This window comes from Hyaena hyaena, unplaced genomic scaffold (assembly GCF_003009895.1).
Source record: "Hyaena hyaena isolate Hyena2069 unplaced genomic scaffold, ASM300989v1 scaffold_1516, whole genome shotgun sequence".
NCBI lineage: Eukaryota > Metazoa > Chordata > Mammalia > Carnivora > Hyaenidae > Hyaena > Hyaena hyaena.
Window position 1 is genome coordinate 143,645 of NW_024082148.1, and position 17,058 is coordinate 160,702.

General features: G+C 39.8%; 1 protein-coding gene across 1 annotated transcript; it reads left to right on the plus strand.

Moving 5' to 3' along the window:
• Positions 1-1,036: 1,036 nt before the first annotated feature.
• On the plus strand, positions 1,037-15,400 carry LOC120225799 (cyclin-dependent kinase 2-associated protein 2-like). The gene is made up of 3 exons (XM_039223986.1): positions 1,037-1,109; positions 11,265-11,543; positions 14,607-15,400. Exons 1-3 carry the CDS (start codon positions 1,037-1,039, stop codon positions 14,975-14,977), a joined length of 723 nt encoding a protein of 240 aa, XP_039079917.1. The 3' UTR covers positions 14,978-15,400.
• Positions 15,401-17,058: the final 1,658 nt, after the last annotated feature.

A 17,058-nucleotide genomic window follows, 5' to 3' on the forward strand; every position in this document is an offset into this window, starting at 1 on the left:
TATACAAATGTAAATGCAGATGGGAGGACTCAAGATGACAGAAAGTAAAGGGACCCAAAGTTCCCTCGTTCCTCAAAAACAGCAGCATTGAGGCTAGAACACTTGAAATTCCAGGAATCTGGGTTACAGAGTGACAGAAACATCTCCAAGGTCCCACAGAGACAACTTGGCAGGCCACAGGTGCATGACTGCAAACTGGAGTTCACAGCATAGGCACAGAGGGGAGGGATCCCCTTCTGTAGAGAGACAAAAAGAAGTGAAAGAGAAGCTGTGGAAGTGTAGGAATGAATTTGGACAGAAGGAAAAGCATGGACCAGGGAACAGAAAAAGCGGAGAAAGAATTTCTACCTCATTCAAGTGTTGTGGGGCTTTCTGTGGACTGGGGCTTGCTGCTGTCCTGTGCACAAGCCTGGGGAAGACGGGAGCTGGCCCCTGGCTTGGTAGCCAGCTCAGAAGCACAGTCGGAGAGCATTCCTCTCCCTTGTGTGGGAAGGAGGAGTATAGTCACCAAGGACAGAAGACCATGCAGGTGTTCCCCCCGCCCCCACCAGAGGCCTTTTGTATGCTGGCTGGGCAGAGGGCTCCACCATGGAACTGGGGCATCCAGAGAGATGCATTTCAGACATCACACAAACTGACCTGCTCGTGCCCCTGCTGCACTGTGAGGAGCCAGAGACCCTTTGTCAGCTGGCTGGGGGGAATGGTGCTTCCCCACAACCAGGGTGCATAGAGTGGAACCATTTAAGACACCAAGGCTTGGATCCCAGCCGAGTGCCTAGGAGGAATGGGAGGCTATGGAGTTGGAAAAACCAGCCCTCTCGTGCCCACAAGGCACTGTGAGGACGGCTGGAACAGAGTGGTTTGGGACACCTAGTCCAGCGGGGAGAGACTGGGGTGTTGCCATTTTTCTCCCCATCACCAACAAGGTAGGGCTTCAGGGAAAGGACAACAGGCCCAAAGTGGAGGCGGGACTGCCTACACCAAACCGCCTCCCTCCATGCCTGGTAACTGCATATCTACAGGAGCAAGATTGACAATGAACCATACAGCTCCTCCTCCAAATCAGTTCACCCGCCAGTTCCAAGACACCATCAGATACTGGTCCAGTGGTTTTGCATTTTCTGATTTGCTTCTTGGTCAGTTTTTATTTTAAGCATAAAATAAATTATGCTTAAAATAATTTTATAATTATTTTAATTAAAATTATTTTATAATTATTATAATTATAAAGGTTTTACAATTATAAAGGTTCCTCCTTCTCCCCCTCCTCCTCCTCCTCCTCCTTCTTCTTCCTTTCCTTCTCTATTCTGGTTATTCTGATTGTCGGTGTGTTTAAGCAGACATTATTAACCTATTCTTTTTACACTTCTTCTGTATCTACTTTTTCTTTATTTTCCTCTCTCTCTCTCTTTCTCTGTGGATTAAGCCATATAATTTCTCTGATTCTCTGCCTGGTCAATTTTTTTTCTTTTTCTCCACTCCTGTCATTTCTCTCTTTGTACAGGATAAGACTTCTCCTCCACCACCCCTCACTTAAAATTTTTTCCCAGGTTGCTCCAAAGACAAACACAAAGCACACATAGTGGAAGGACCAAACCATCACTACAAGTAAGGAGATAAAGCAACCAGAGTTACTACAACAACAAAGAACACACAACTCACTCCAAAAACATCTCCTGAAGGGCCAGGCCCTGGAGAGTGTATGTGTATGACCTCTTTTTAATATAGTAGTGCTTGCAGGTGAAAGACACAAAACAAGCTAATAAAATGCATAAAGGACAGAGAGCAAGCCAAAATGACAAAATGGAAAACTTCTCCTCAAAGAAATTCCAAGAGAAAGTGACAGAGATTTGCTCAAAACAGATATAAACAGTATATCTGATCAAGAATTTAGAATAATAGTCATAAGATCAATAACTGAGCTTGAAAAGTGTATAGAAGGTAGCAGAGAACCTATTGCTGCAGAGAAATAGTCACAATGAATTAAGAAATGCTATAAATGAGGTGTAAAATTAGGTGCAGTGAGAGCAAGGATGGAGGAAGCATAGGGGAGAATAAGTTAAATAGAAGATAAATTATGAAAAGGATGAAACTGAGAAGAAATAAGAAAATACTAGACTATGTTGGGAGAATTAGAGAACTAAGTGATTCAAAGAAATGTAATAATATCCACATCATAGGGGTTCCAGAAGAAGAAGAGAGAGAAAGGGGCAGAAGGTTTACTTGAATAAATTATAGCTGAGAACTTCCCTAATCTGGAGAAGGGGGCAGACATCCAAATCCAGGAGACATAGAGAACTCCCTACAGATTCAACAAGAATAGGCCTTCTCCATGGCATATCATAAGGAAACTGGCATAATACAAAGATAAAGAGAGAATACTGAAAGCAGCTAGGGACAAACAGGCCTTAACTTACAAGGGTAGACAAATTAAGGATAATAGCAGACCTGTTACTGAAACTTGGCAGGCCAGAAGGGAGCATCAGAAAATATTCAATGTGCTGAATAGGAAAAATGCGCAGCCAAGAATCCTTTATACAGAAAAGTTGTATTTCAGAATAAAAGGAGAGAGAAAGGCTTTCCCAGACAAAAATTTATGAAGTTCATGACTACTAAGCCAGCCTTGCAAGAGATCCTAAGGGGGACTCTGTGAGTGGAGTGCTACAAGACTACAAAGGACCAGAGACATCACCACAAGCATGAAACCTACAGATGACATAATGACACTAAATCATATCTTTAAATAATCACTCTGAATGCATTTGGACTAAATTCTCCAATCAAAAGACATAGGGAATCAGAACAGATTAAAAAAATCAAGATACATCTATATGTTGTCCACAAGTTACTCATTTTAGACCTGAGGATACTTTCAGATTGAAAGCGAGGGGATGGAGAACCATTTTTTATACTGGAAGTCAAAAGGAAGCATGAGTAGCCATGCTTCTATCAGACAAACTATATTTTTAACTAAAGTCTGTAACAAGAGATGAAGAAGGGCATTATATTATAATAATGGGGTCTATCCATCAAGAAGAGCTAACAATTATAAAGGTTTCCTCCCCTAACTAGGTACACGCAAATATATATATCAATTAATCACAAACCTAAGCAATTTTATTGACAAGAATATGGTAATTTCAGGGGACATTAATACTCCACTTACAGCAATGGACAGATCATCTAGGCAGGAAATCATTAAAGAAATAATGGTCTTGAATGATACACTGGAACAGAAGGATTTGACAAATATATTTATAATTTTTCATCCAAAGGAAACAGAATACACATTTCTCTCAAGTGTACATGAGACATTCTCCAAGATAGAGAACATACTGGGTCACAAAACAGCCATCAATAAATGTAGAAGAACTGAGACCATACCATGTATATTTTCAGATCACAAGTATATGACACTTGAAATCAACCACAAGGAAAAAAGATTGGAAGGCCTCCGAATTCGTAGAGGTTAAGGAATATCCTACTAAAGTATGAGTGGGCCAACTAGGCAAATAAAGAATAAATTAAAAAATATATGGAAAAAATGAAAATGAAAACATGACAGTCCAAACCCTTTGGAATGCAGCAAAGGCAGTCCTAAGAGGAAAATACATTGCTATCCAGGTCTATCTCAAGAAACAAGAAAAATCCCAAATACAAAACCTAATCCACACCCAAAAGAACTAGAAACAGAACAACAAAGCAACCCCAAGTCCAGCAGAAGAAGAAAAATAATAAAGATTAGAGCAAAATTAAACAATATAGAATAAAAAAAACATTAGAACAAATATATGAATCTAAGAGCTGTTTTTTTAAAAATAAACAAAATTGATAAACCCTTAGCCAGACTTCTCTGAAGTCTGAGAAAAGATAGAGAACACAAATAGATAAAATTATGAATCAAAGAGGAAAGATCACCACCAATACCACAGAAATCAAACAATTATTAGAGAACACTATGAAAAATTATATGCCAACAAACTGGGCAACCTGGAAGAAATGGAGAAATTTCTGACACCCACACACTACCAAAACTCAAAAGGCAAGAAATAGAAAATTTGAACGAACCCATAATCACTAAAGAAATTGACTCACTTATCAAAAATCTCCCAACAAATAAGAGTCCTTGGCCAGATGGATTCCCAGGGGAATTTTACCAGACATTTGAAGCAGAGTTAATACCTATCCTTCTCAACCTGTTCCAAAAAGTAGAAAAAGAAGAAAAACTTCTGGACTCATTCTATGAAGCCAGCATTACCTTGATTCCCAAACCAGATAAAGACCCCTCCAAAGAAGGAGAATTACAGGCCAATATCCCTGATGAACATGGATTCATAAATTTTCAATAAGGTATTAGCAAATCAAATTCGAAGTATATTAAAAGAATTTTTCAGCATGATCAAGTGGGATTCGTTCTTGGCTCTGTATGGCTGGTTCAATATTTGCAAATAAATCAATGTGATATATCGCATTAATAGAAGAAAGGATAAGAACCATATGATCATGTCAATAGATGCAGAAAAAGCATTTGACAAAATATAGCATCCTTTTTTAATAAAAACCCCTCAAGAAAGTCGCAATAGAAGGAATGTACCTTAACATCATAAAAGCCATATATGAAAAGCCCACAGTTAATATTATCCTCAGTGGGGAAAAACTGAGAGCTTTCCCCCAAGATCAGGAACACAACAAGGATGTCAACTCTCACCACTGTTGTTTAATATAGTGTTGGAAGTTCTAGCATCACCAATCAGACAACAAAATGAAATAAAAAGCATCCAGTTTGGTAAAGAAGAAGTCAAACTTCCACTTTTTGCAGATGACATGATACTCTACCTAGGAAACCCAAAAGACTCCACCAAAAAGCTGCTAGAATATGAACATGAACATGAACATGAATTCAACAATGTCACAGGATACAAAATCAATGTACAGACATCAGTTGCATTTCTACACACCATTAATGAAGCAGCAGAAAGAGAAATCAAGAAATCAATCCCATTTACAATTGCTCCAAGAACCATAAGATACCCAGAAATAAACCTAACCAAAGATATAAAAGATCTGTATGCTGAAAACTATAGAAAACTTATGAAAGAAATTGAAGATGACACGAAGAAATGGAAGACCATTCCACGGCTCATGGATTGGAAGAACAAATAGTGCTAAAATGTCAATACCATCAACGCAATCTACACATTCAATGCAATCCCAATCAAAATTGCAATAGCTTTCCTCTCAAAGCTAGGACAAACAATCCTAAAATTTGTATGGAACCACAATAGACCCCAAATAGCCAAAGTTTTGTTGAAAAACAAAACCAAAGCACGAGGAATCACAATCTCGGACTTTAGCCTCTATTACGAAGCTTTAATCATCAAGACAGTATGGTATTGGAACAAAAACAGACGCATTGATCAATGGAATAGAATAGAGAACCCAGAAATGGACCCACAGATGTATGGCCAACTAGTCTTTGACAAAACCAGAAAGAGTATCCAATGGAAAAAAGAGAGTCTCTTTAGGAAATGATGCTGGGAGAATGGGACAGCCACATGCAGAAGAATGAAACTGGACCACTTTCTTGCACCCTACACAAAAATAAACTCAAAATGGATGGAAGATTTAAATGTGACACAGGAAACCATCAAAACCCTAATGGAGAACACATGTAACAACCTCTTTGTCCTCGGCCACAGCAACTTCGTACTTGACATGTCTCAGAAGGCAAAGGAAGTAAAAGCAAAAATGAACTATTTGGACCTCATGAAGATAAAATGCTTCTGCACATCTAAGGAGACAATCAACAAAACTAAAAGGCAAATGATAGAATGAGAGTTGATATTTGCAAATGACATACCGGATAAAGGGTTAGTATTCAAAATCTATAAAGAACTTACCAAACTCAAAACCCGAAAAACAAATAATCCAGTGAAGAAATGGGCAAAAGACATGAATAGACATTTTCCAAAGAAGACAATCAAATGGCCAACAGACACATGAAACGATGCTCAACATCACTCATCATCAGGGAAATACAAATCAAAACCACATTGAGAGACCACCTCACACTGGTCAGAATGGCTGAAATTATCAAGTTAGGAAAGAACAGATGTTGGTGAGGATGTGGAGAAATGGGAACCCTCTTGCAGTATTGGTGGGAATGCAAACTGGTTCAGCTGCTCTGGAAAACAGTGTGGAGGTTCCTCAAAAAGTTAAAAATAAAATTACCCTATGACCCAGCAATAGCACTCTTAGGAATTTATACAGAGGATACAGGAGTGCTCATGTATAGGGGCACATGTACCCCAATGTTTATAGCAGCACTCTCAACAATAGCCAAATCATGGAAAAAGCCCAAATGTCTATCAACTGATGAATGGATAAAGAAGATGTGGTTTATATATACAATTAAATACTATTTGGCAATGATAAAGAATGAAATTCTGCCATTTGCAACAACATGGATGGAATTGGAGGCTATTATGCTCAGTGAAATAAGTCAGTCAGAGAAAGATAGATATCATATGTTTTCACTCATATGTGGAACTCGTGAAACTTAACAGAAGACCATGGTGGAAGGGAAGGGGAAGAAATAGTTTCAAACAGAGAGGGAGGCAAACCCATGAAAGACTCTTATATAGAGAACAAACTGACAGTTTCTTGGGGGCGAGAAGGGGAAAATGGGTGGTGGGCATTGAGAAGGACACTTGTGGGGATGAGCACTGGGTGTTGTACGTAAGCAATGAATCATGGGAATATACCCCTGAAACCAAGAGCACTTTGTATACACTGTATGTTAGCTAACTTGACAATAAATTATATTTTATTAAATCAATCAATCAATCAATCAAATAAAAATGTAAATCGGTGACGCCTGGGTGGCTCAGTCAGTTAAGTGTCTGACTTTCAGCTCAAGTCATGATCTCACAGCTCTTGAGTTTGAGCCCTACATTGGTCTGTCTAATGTCAGCACAGAGCTTGCTTCGGATCCCCTGTCCCCCTCTCTCTCTGCCCCTCTCTGTGCAGATGCTCCCACTCTGTCTCAAAAATAAATAAACAGTTTTTAAAGGGTAAAAAATTTAATTGTGTCTAGGAAGATATTTGTGGTAAGTATTTCCTGTGCATCAAGACAACTGACCTAATTTTGTTTGCAGTGGAAATGTCTGAACCTTGAACAGAAAACATTTCTGTGCAGTATCATTTTCTCATTATAATGTTGAAAATATTCTCAACATTGGCATAACTCATTATGAAACAAGCTATAGAAAGTACATTAACAATTTGGAAGGGTTTGTATTTCATCTAAGATTAATCAGTAGGTTCAATTGGTGTTTAGATATCTTTAATTTTTGCAGTATGATCAGCTTATATTAATAATTACAAGTTTAGTCACACACATACAAACCATTTACAGTCAAATATAACCATTATCTTCATTTAAAAATGGAAAATTCATTAGGATACGGTATGGGCTGAACATACTCCTCTCCCAGCCAAAGTATTCATATATTCAAATCCTAGCCCTAGCACCTCAGTATGTGACTCAGTATGATTTGGAAAAGTGATCTTTAAAGAAATAATTAAGGGGCGTCTGAGTGGCTCAGTTGGTTAAGTGCCAACTTCGGCTCAGGTCATAATCTCACAGTTCATGGGTTTAAGCCCTTCATCAGGCTCTGTGCTGACAGCTCAGAGTCTGGAGCCTGCTTCAGATTCTGTGTCTTTTTCTCTCTATGCCCTTTCACCACTCATGCTTTGTCTCTCTAAAACAAATAAACATTAAAAAATTGTTTAAAAATAAAAAAAATAGGAGCGCCTGGGTGGCTCAGTCGGTTAAGTGTCCGACTTTGGCTCAGGTCATGATCTCACAGTTCGTGGGTTTGAGCCCCGCGTTGGGCTCTGTGCTGACAGCTCAGAGCATGGAGCCTGTTTCAGATTCTCTATCTCCCCCTCTCTCTGACCCTCCCCTGCTCACGCTACCTGTCTGTCTCTTTCTCAGAAACAAAAAAACATTAACATTTTTTAAATAATAAAGAAATAATTAAGTTAAAATGAAGCTTTTCGGGTGATCCTTTTTCCAATGTGGCTGGTGTCCTTATCAATAGAGGAGATTAGGACACAGATGCAGAGAGATCACGTGAAGAAATGGAGAAAAGACAGCCATTTACAATCCAGGAGAGTGGCCTTAGAAGAAATGAACCCTGCTGACATCTTGACCTTGGACATCCAGCTGCCAGAACTATGTGTCCCAGTCTGTGGCACCTTTTCATGGCAGCCCTAGCAAACCAGTGGACAGTGTTATGCTTTGAATCCCCAGTGCAAATACGAGGCATAGGCCAATCGCAATAAGTGCATCACACATTCATTCATCCCTTCAGTATATTCCCATGTAGTTATTCTCTGGCATTACAAAACAGCCATGGTTCAAGGGAACTTTTCCATATAATAGCAAAAACATAGATATTACCACATTGCGAATATATTATAAACATGCTTTGCATGCAAAATCTGCAGGCACATAGAAGAAGGGATAAAGTGTACCTGTTTCTACAGAACATTGAAGTCCTGAGATTTAAACAACAACAACAACAAAACCTGCTACTTAAGCAGTGCAGCTGGACACTAATGAGTCAGAAAACAACAGAGAGCAATGACAACCCACAGCCAACTGATGAGTTGGTTAGTGGTTTGCATTTATATCTCTCTCTTCTCCAAAACCATGCCTATTCCTCTAATGTTTTTAAAATTCTTAAAAGGCAATAGGTTTCACTGTATAAATCTAGCAGGAATCATTTTGTTTATAAGTCTGTATCTGAATAAGTTTGTCAATGGTGTACACAGATTCGTGTGTTGATGTTAAGTGAAGGAGAACATAAGTGGGGCCATACTGCTGTACTCTTTAACCCTTAGAGACGTTTACTTCTCTCCCATCTTCCAACACCCCTCTGCATTCTTCCAACAATTGACCTTTCTCCAATTCCCAGAGTGGGAAGGAGGAAGATGCTCCTGAAAACACTGTTCTTACATCTTGAATATTTTCAGAGAGGATAACCTCTGTTCCCTTATTTGTCATTACTGAACATTAGGTCTTCCGCAGTGACACATCTTTTCTTTTGTATTTTTTTCTATTGTGGCAATAACACATAACGTTTACCTTCCTAACAGCGTTTAAGTATATGGTTCAATAGGCTTTGTTAACCATATTTCCATGGTGAATCGTTTCTTCTTGCAAATCTGAAACTCTATAGCCATTAAACAAATTACTGTCCCTTTCTTCTCCTCCAGCCACTGGTAACAAGCGGTCTAATTGCTGTTTCTTTGAACTTTACTACTTTAGATATTTCATATAAGTGAGCTAATACACTGTTTGTCTTTTTAAAACTGGCTTATTTCACTTACCATACATCCTTCAGATTTATCATACAGTGTTGTAATATGTGACAGAATTCTCTTCCTTTTTAAGGCTGAATAATATTCTATTGCATGTACATACCATATATTGGGGTCATTTCTTTTTTTCTTTTTTTTAATTGAAGTGTAATTAACATACAATGTTATATTAGTTTCAGGTATACAACATATTGATTCAACAATTCCATACTTTACTTGGTGCTCTCTACGGTAAGTGTAGTCACCATATAACATTATTACAGTATTATTGACTATATTCCCTATGTTGTACTTTTTGTCTTCATGACTTTTTATTTTATAACTGGACGTTTATACCTCTTAATCTCCTTATCCATTTTACCCATACCCCACCCATCTTCCCTCTGGTAAACCATCAGTTTGTTCTCTGTGTTTAAGAGTGGGTTTTGTTGTTGTTGTTTGTTTTGTTTTCAGAAAACAAAAATGGAACATTTATTCATAACTCAAAAAAAAAAAAAAAAAAAAAACCTCCAAGCGAGTAGAGTGAGAAATTAAATATAAACACAGTGGCTTCCACCCCAGCCCAAGCCTGCATGGTCATACAGAATCTCTGGAGAAAACATCTGGACAACAGAGGTGCGGTCAGCGTTGCCTCCAGTCTACACTCCTGCTGCATCTTCGGCCACTTCTCTTGCCCTTTGGTGGACCTTGAAGAAAATACCAGTCCACACTGATGGGCTGTTCCATCAAATCCTGGCTATTGAGTCCCTCCAGGGCACGCTGGGCCTCCTTGTATGTTTCATCCTCAACTAGAGTATACCCCTTCAGGTATTCTCAATGCCTGTCCAAGTTGAGGTGAATGTTTTTTATTTCTTCACACTCTGCAAACTTATCATGTACGTCTTCTTCAGTGGCTTCCTCCTGACTCCAGTGACAAATGGAATCCAGCCTTCAATAGAATGTCGTGGTCCAGATTCATGGCCATTCTCTCCCACACTGTCATAATCCTCCCACATTTGTGCTCCAAAACCCTTCTTTGGGACCAAAGCCATGGCCCTTCCATTTCTTCACATTTTCTTTTTTCTTTTTTTCCTAGGAGAGAGAGAGAGAGAGACAGCGTGAGGAGGGGAGGGTCAGAGAGAGAGGGAGTCACAGACTGAAACAGGCTCCAGGCTCTGAGCTGGCAGTCAGCGCAGAGCCCGACGCGGGGCTCGAACCCACGAACTGCGAGATCATGACCTAAGCGAAAGTCGGACGCTTAACTGACTAAGCCACCCAGGCGCCCCTTCACATTTTCTTTCAATTTATGGATGCTTTCCTCCCCATCCTCATCCATAGGGAAATCCTTGCTCCCAGCCTCATGAAGATCCAGTATGTCTGCCATCTTGCCTTCCTTCTTTAACAGTGTTTTTCTTTTTATTCATTTATTTGTTTGCTTTTTTTTTACGTTCCACATATGGGTGAAATCATATGGTATTTGTCTTTCTCTGACTGACTCATTTCACTTAGCATAATACCCTCTAGGAATGTCCATGTTGTTGAAAATGGCAAGGCCTCATTCTTTCTTATGGCTGATTAATATCTTTATCCATTCATCTATCCATGGCTACTACTTGGGTTGCTTTCATACCGGCTGTTGTAAGTGATGTTGTTATAAGTGTAAGAATGCATGTATCTTTTCAAATTAGTGCTTTTATTTTCTTTGGATAAATACCCAGTAGTAGGATTACTGGATCATATGGTATTTCTGTTTTTAATTTTTCGAGGAACCTCCATAAAAAAGCCAGTTTTCCACAGTGGCTGTACCAATTTACATTCCCACCCATATCACATGAGAGTTTTTTTCTCTCTACATCCTCACCAACAATTGTTATTTCTTACCTTTTTTATTGTAGCCATTCTGATAGGTGTCCACCAGCCAGAGACCCTTTGTCAGCTGGCTGGGCAGAGGGGTACCGCCCTGGAACTAGGGCACTCAGAGCAGGATCCTTTAAGACATTGGGGTTTGCAACCCAACAAAGCAACTGGGAGGTGTGTGAGACTGTGGAGTGGGAAAACCGCCCAGTTCATGCCCTTATGGCACTGTGAGGACGGCCTGAACAGAGTGGTCTGGGACACCTGGTACCAGGAGGAGACACTAGGGTGTCACGATTTTTCTCCCCATCACCAAGAAGGTGGGGCTTCAGGGAATGGGACAGAGGGCCCATAGAGGAGGCGAGACCAACCTCCACAAACCACGCCCTTCCATGCCTGGTAACTGCATATCTACTGGAGCAAGACTGACCCTGACCAAACCAGGTGGCTCCTCCTTCAGACCAACACTGCCACCAAGTCCAAGGCATCATCAGATATAAGTCCAGAGGTTTTGCATTTTCCGATTTGATTCTTGGTCAATTCTTATTTATACATATATTTTTTTCTTCCTTTTCTTCCTCTTATTTCTTCCCTTCTCTATTCTAGTTGTTGGTTTGTTTAAGCAGACATTTTAAATAAGCTATTAAAACACATAAGGAACAGAAAACTAGCCAAAATGACAAAACAGAAGAATTCTACTCAAAAGAAATTACAGGAAGAAATGACAGCAAGATAATTACTCAAAACAGATATAAACAATATATCTGATCAAAAATTTAGAATAATAGTTATAAGATTAATAGCTGGGCTTGATAAAAGCATGGAAGACAGCAGAGAATGTATTGCTGCAGAGATCAAGGAACTAAGAAACGGTCATAATGAATTAAATGCTGTAAATGAGGTGCAAAATAAACTAGTTGCAATGACAGCAAGGATGGAGGAGGCAGAGGGGCGAAGAAGTGAAATAGAAGATAAAATTTTGGAAAATGATGAAGTTGAGAAAAAAAAGAGATAAGAAAATTCTAGACCACAAGAAGAGAATTAGATAAGTAAGTGATCCAATGAAGTGTAATAATATCCATATCATAGGAGTTCCAGAAGAAGGAGAAGAGAGAAAGGGGCAGAAGATTTACTTGAATAAATTATAGCTGAGAACTTCCCTAATCTGGGGAAGGAGGCAGACATCCTAATCCAGGAGACACACTGGATTTAACAAGAATAGGCCTTCTCCATGGCATATCATATTGAAACTGATAAAATACAAAGGTAAAGAGAGAATTATGAAAACAGCTAGGGACAAACAGGTCTTAAAGGTAGTAGCAGACTTGTCCACTGAAACCTGGGAGGCCAGAAGAGAGTGTCAGGAAATATTCAATGTAATGAACAGGAAAAAATATGCAGAGAAGAATCTTTTATCCAGCAAAGCTATTGCTCATAATAGGAGAGAGAAAGGCTTTCCTAGACAAACAAAAACTAAAAGAGTTCATGACCACTAAATCATCCCTGCAAGAGATCCTAAGCGGGACTCTGTCAGTGAAATGCCACAAAGACTACAAAGGACCAGAGACATCACCACAAGCATGAAACCTGCAGATAACACAATGATGCAAAATTCATATTTCAATAATCACTCGGAATGTGTACTAAATGCTCCAATCAAAAGAGATAGGGTATCATAATGGATTAAAACACCAACATATATATGATCCATCTAGAGTTGTCTACAAGAAACTCATTTTAGACCTGAGGACACCTTCAGACTGAAAGTGAGGGGATGAAGAACCATCTATTATGATACCGGAAGTCAAAAGAAAGCATGAGTAGCCATACTTATGTCAGACAAGCTAGTTTTAAACTAAAGTCTATAAAAAAAGATGAAGAAGGGCATTATATCATAAGTACAGAGTCTATGCATCAAGAAGAGCTAACAATTATAAGTGTTTATGACCCCAACATGTGACACCCAAACACTCAATCACAAACATAAACAATCTTATTGATAAGAATATGGTAATTGCAGGGTACTTTAATACTCCACTCACAGCAATGGACAGATCTTCAAGGCAGAAAATCAATAAAGAAATAAGGGCCTTGTATGATATACTGGGCCAGAAGGACTTGACAGATATGTTCAGAACTTTTCATTTAGAAGAAACAGAATCCACATTTCTCTCAGGTGCACATGGAATATTTTCCAAGTTAGATCACATACTGGGTCACAAAATAGTCCTCAATAAATATAAAACAATTAAGATCACACCACGCATACCAAATTATAATGCTGTGAAACTTGAAATTAACCCCAAGGAAAAATTTGGAAAGCCTCCAAATGCATGGAGGTTAAAGGACATAGTACTAAAGAATGAATGGGTCAACCAGGCAATTAAAGAAGAAATTTAAAAATGAAAGCAAATGAAAATGAAAACACAACAGTCCAAATCCTTTGGGATGCAGCAAAGGCAGTCATCAGAGGAATATACATTGCAATTCAGACCTATATCAAGAAACAAGAAATATCCCTAAATTACAAAAAAAAAAATCTCTAAAATACAAAACCTAACCACATACCTAAAGGAACTAGAACAGCAAAGAAACTCCAAACCCAGAAGGAGAAATAATAAAGATTAGAGCAGAAATAAACAACATAGAATCGGGGGGGGGGGAGGGGAGGAATGGAGACCCAGCAAATCTAAGAGCTATTTTTAAAAAAACAAACCAAAAAAACACACCAAAATTGATACCACCCTAGCCAAACTTCTCTGAGGTCTGAGAACAGAGAAAACAAATAGAAAAAAATCACGAATGAAAGAGGAGCGATCACAACGAACACCACAGAAATACAAATAATTTCTAGAGAATACTGTAAAAAGTTACATGCCAGCAAACTGGGCAAACTGGAAGAAACGGACAAATTCCTAGACCATTACCTAGTTTCCATTTACCAAACTAGTTTTCCATTACCAAAATTCCAACGGCAAGAAATAGAAAATCTGAACAGACCCATAAGCAGTGAAGAAACTGAATCACTTATCAAAAATATCCCAACAAATAAGGGTCCTTGACCAGATAGCTTCCAGGGGGAATTCTACCAGACATTTAAAACAAACTTGATACCTATCCTTCTCAAGCTGTTTCAAAAAAATAGAAAACTACCTCCTAGTTTCAAGGAGGTCTAAGGTGGAAAGTTCTTTTCATTATGGGTAACCGTGATTCACTGTTTAGACCAGTAAAATCAGAGCCGGTAAGGAAGTAAGGGTTATAAATAAATTCAAGTTACGAATAAAAGATAAAAGGAAAATAGATACTGTAGGTTAACAAGCAGTGGATGCCGCATATGTCATTAATAAACATCACAGATCCTAAAAAAAAAAAAAAAAAAAATCCCATCGCCCCCGCCCCCAGCAGCACCCCCGGCTCCAGCACCCCTGGGCCCGGCACCCCGGTCCCTACAGCCGGAAGTGTCCCATCGCCGTCGGGCTCGGTGCTGGGAGCCGCTGCCCCTTTCAGACCCCTGTTTAACGACTTTGGACCGCCCTCCATGGGTTATGTGCAGGCTATGAAGCCACCGGGCGCCCAGGGCTCCCAGAGCACCTACACGGACCTGCTGTCGGTCACAGAGGAAATGGGCAAAGAGATCCGGCCGACCTATGCCGGCAGCAAGAGCGCCATGGAGCGCCTGAAGAGAGGCATCATCCATGCCCGGGCCCTAGTCAGAGAGTGCCTCGCAGAGACAGAGCGGAACGCCCGCACGTAACAGGACGCGACTCTGCCTCCGAGTCTGGACCTTTCCCGGCCACTGCAGAGCACCTGCTTCTCCCTGGCCTTCACCCTGAGTTGCACTTCCCAGCCTGGGCTTCCTGTCCTGTCTCCCTTGGTGGGTGCCCTCCAGGAACCAGGGGGCAGCTCTCAACTCCAGTCGACAGCACTAACTGGGACTCTTGCAAGAGTTAGCAGCGAGGTCACTGTGAGTCGCACCCATGACCTGCCAACAGTGTTGATCCAACTGGAGCTTTCTCCTTTCTGTGGCCCCCACCACTCAGCGCTTACCCAAGACTTTTCACCACTTTTCCCAGACCCCTCCTGTAGCCGGGCCTCCCGGGGCCTCTCACCTCCCTGCCTTGTCTCCTGGGCCATAGCGACTTTTTTTTCAGTGTCTTTTGCTAAATATGCCCTTTTTGTATAAATAAAAGATAATTTGGAAAAAAAAAAGAGAAATCAAGAAATCGATCCCATTTGCAATTGCCCCAGGAACCATAAGATACCTAGGAGTAAACCTAACCAAAGATGTAAAAGATCTGTATGCTGAAAGCTATAGAAAACTTATGAAAGAAATTGAAGAAGACACAAAGAAATGGAAAAACATTCCATGGCTCATGGATTGGAAGAACAAATAGTGCTAAAATGTCAATACTATCAATGCAATCTACACATTCAATGCAATTGCAATCAAAATTGTGATGGCTTTCCTCTCAAAACTAGAACAAACAATCCTAAAATTTGTATGGAACCACAAAAGACCCTGAATAGCCAAAGTTATGTTGAAAAACAAAACCAAAGCACGAGGCATCACAATCTCGGACTTTAGCCTCTATTACGAAGCTTTAATCATCAAGACAGTATGGTATTAGAACAAAAACAGATGCATACACCAATAGAATAGAGAACCCAGAAATGGACCCACAGATGTACAGGCAACTAGTCTTTGACAAAACTGGAAAGCATATCCAATGGAAAAAAGACAGACTCTTCAGCAAATGGTGCTGGGAGAATGGGACAGCCACATGCAAAAGAATGAAACTGGACCACTTTCTTACACCCTACACAAAAAGAAACTCAAAATGGATGGAAGATTTAAATGTGACACAGGAAACCATCAAAACCCTAGTGGAGAACACATGTAACAACCTCTTTGCTCTGAGCCGCAGCAACTTCTTACTTGACACATCTCCAAAGGCAAGGGAAGTAAACACAAAAATGAACTATTGGCACCACATGAAGATAAAAAGCTTTTGCATAGCAAAGGAAGCAATCAACAAAACTAAAAAACAACTGACAGAATAGGAGATAATATTTGCAAATGACATATCAGATAAAGGGTTAGTGTCTAAAATCTATAAAGAACTTACCAAACTCAACACCTGAAAAACAAATAACCCAGTGAAGAAATGGGCAGAAGACATGCATAGACATTGGTGGGAATGCAACTGGTGAAGCTGCTCTGGAAAACAGTATGGAGGTTCCTCAAAAAATTTAAAATAGATTTACTCTACAACCCAGCAATAGCATTACTATGAATTTATCCAAAGGATACAAGAGTGCTTATGCATAAGGGCTCATGTACTCCAATGTGTATAACAGTGCTTTTGACAATAGCCAAATTATGGAGAGAGCCCAAGTGTCCATCAACTGATGAATGGATAGAGAAGATGTAGTTTATATATACAGTGGAATTGCTACTTGGCAATGAGAAAGAATGAAATCTTGCCATTTGCAACAATGTGATTGGAACTGAAGGGTATTGTGCTAAGTGAAATAAGCCAGTCAGAGAAAGACTTCTCACTCATATGTGGAACTTGAGAAACTTAAGAAAACCATGAAGGAAGGGAAGGGTAAAAATTTCAGAGAGAGAGGCAAACCCATAAGAGACTCTTTTTTTTTTTAATGTTTTATTTATTTCTAGGGGGGAGAGAGAGAGAGAGAGAGAGACAGCGTGAGCAGGGGAGGGTCAGAGAGAGAGGGAGTCACAGACTCTGAAATAGGCTCCAGACTCTGAGCTGGCAGTCAGCACAGAGCCCGACGCGGGGCTCGAACCCACGAACCGCGAGATCATGACCT

Excerpts from the sequence above, each read along its gene's own strand:
- LOC120225799 (XM_039223986.1), top strand. The coding sequence starts at position 1,037 with ATGAACCATACAGCTCCTCCTCCAAATCAGTTCACCCGCCAGTTCCAA. Across the intron at positions 1,110-11,264 it reads CATCAGATACTGGTCCAGTG|CCATTCTGATAGGTGTCCAC; the intron begins GTTTTGCATTTT and ends TTTTTATTGTAG. Across the intron at positions 11,544-14,606 it reads TTCTCCCCATCACCAAGAAG|CCATCGCCCCCGCCCCCAGC; the intron begins GTGGGGCTTCAG and ends AAAAAAAAAATC.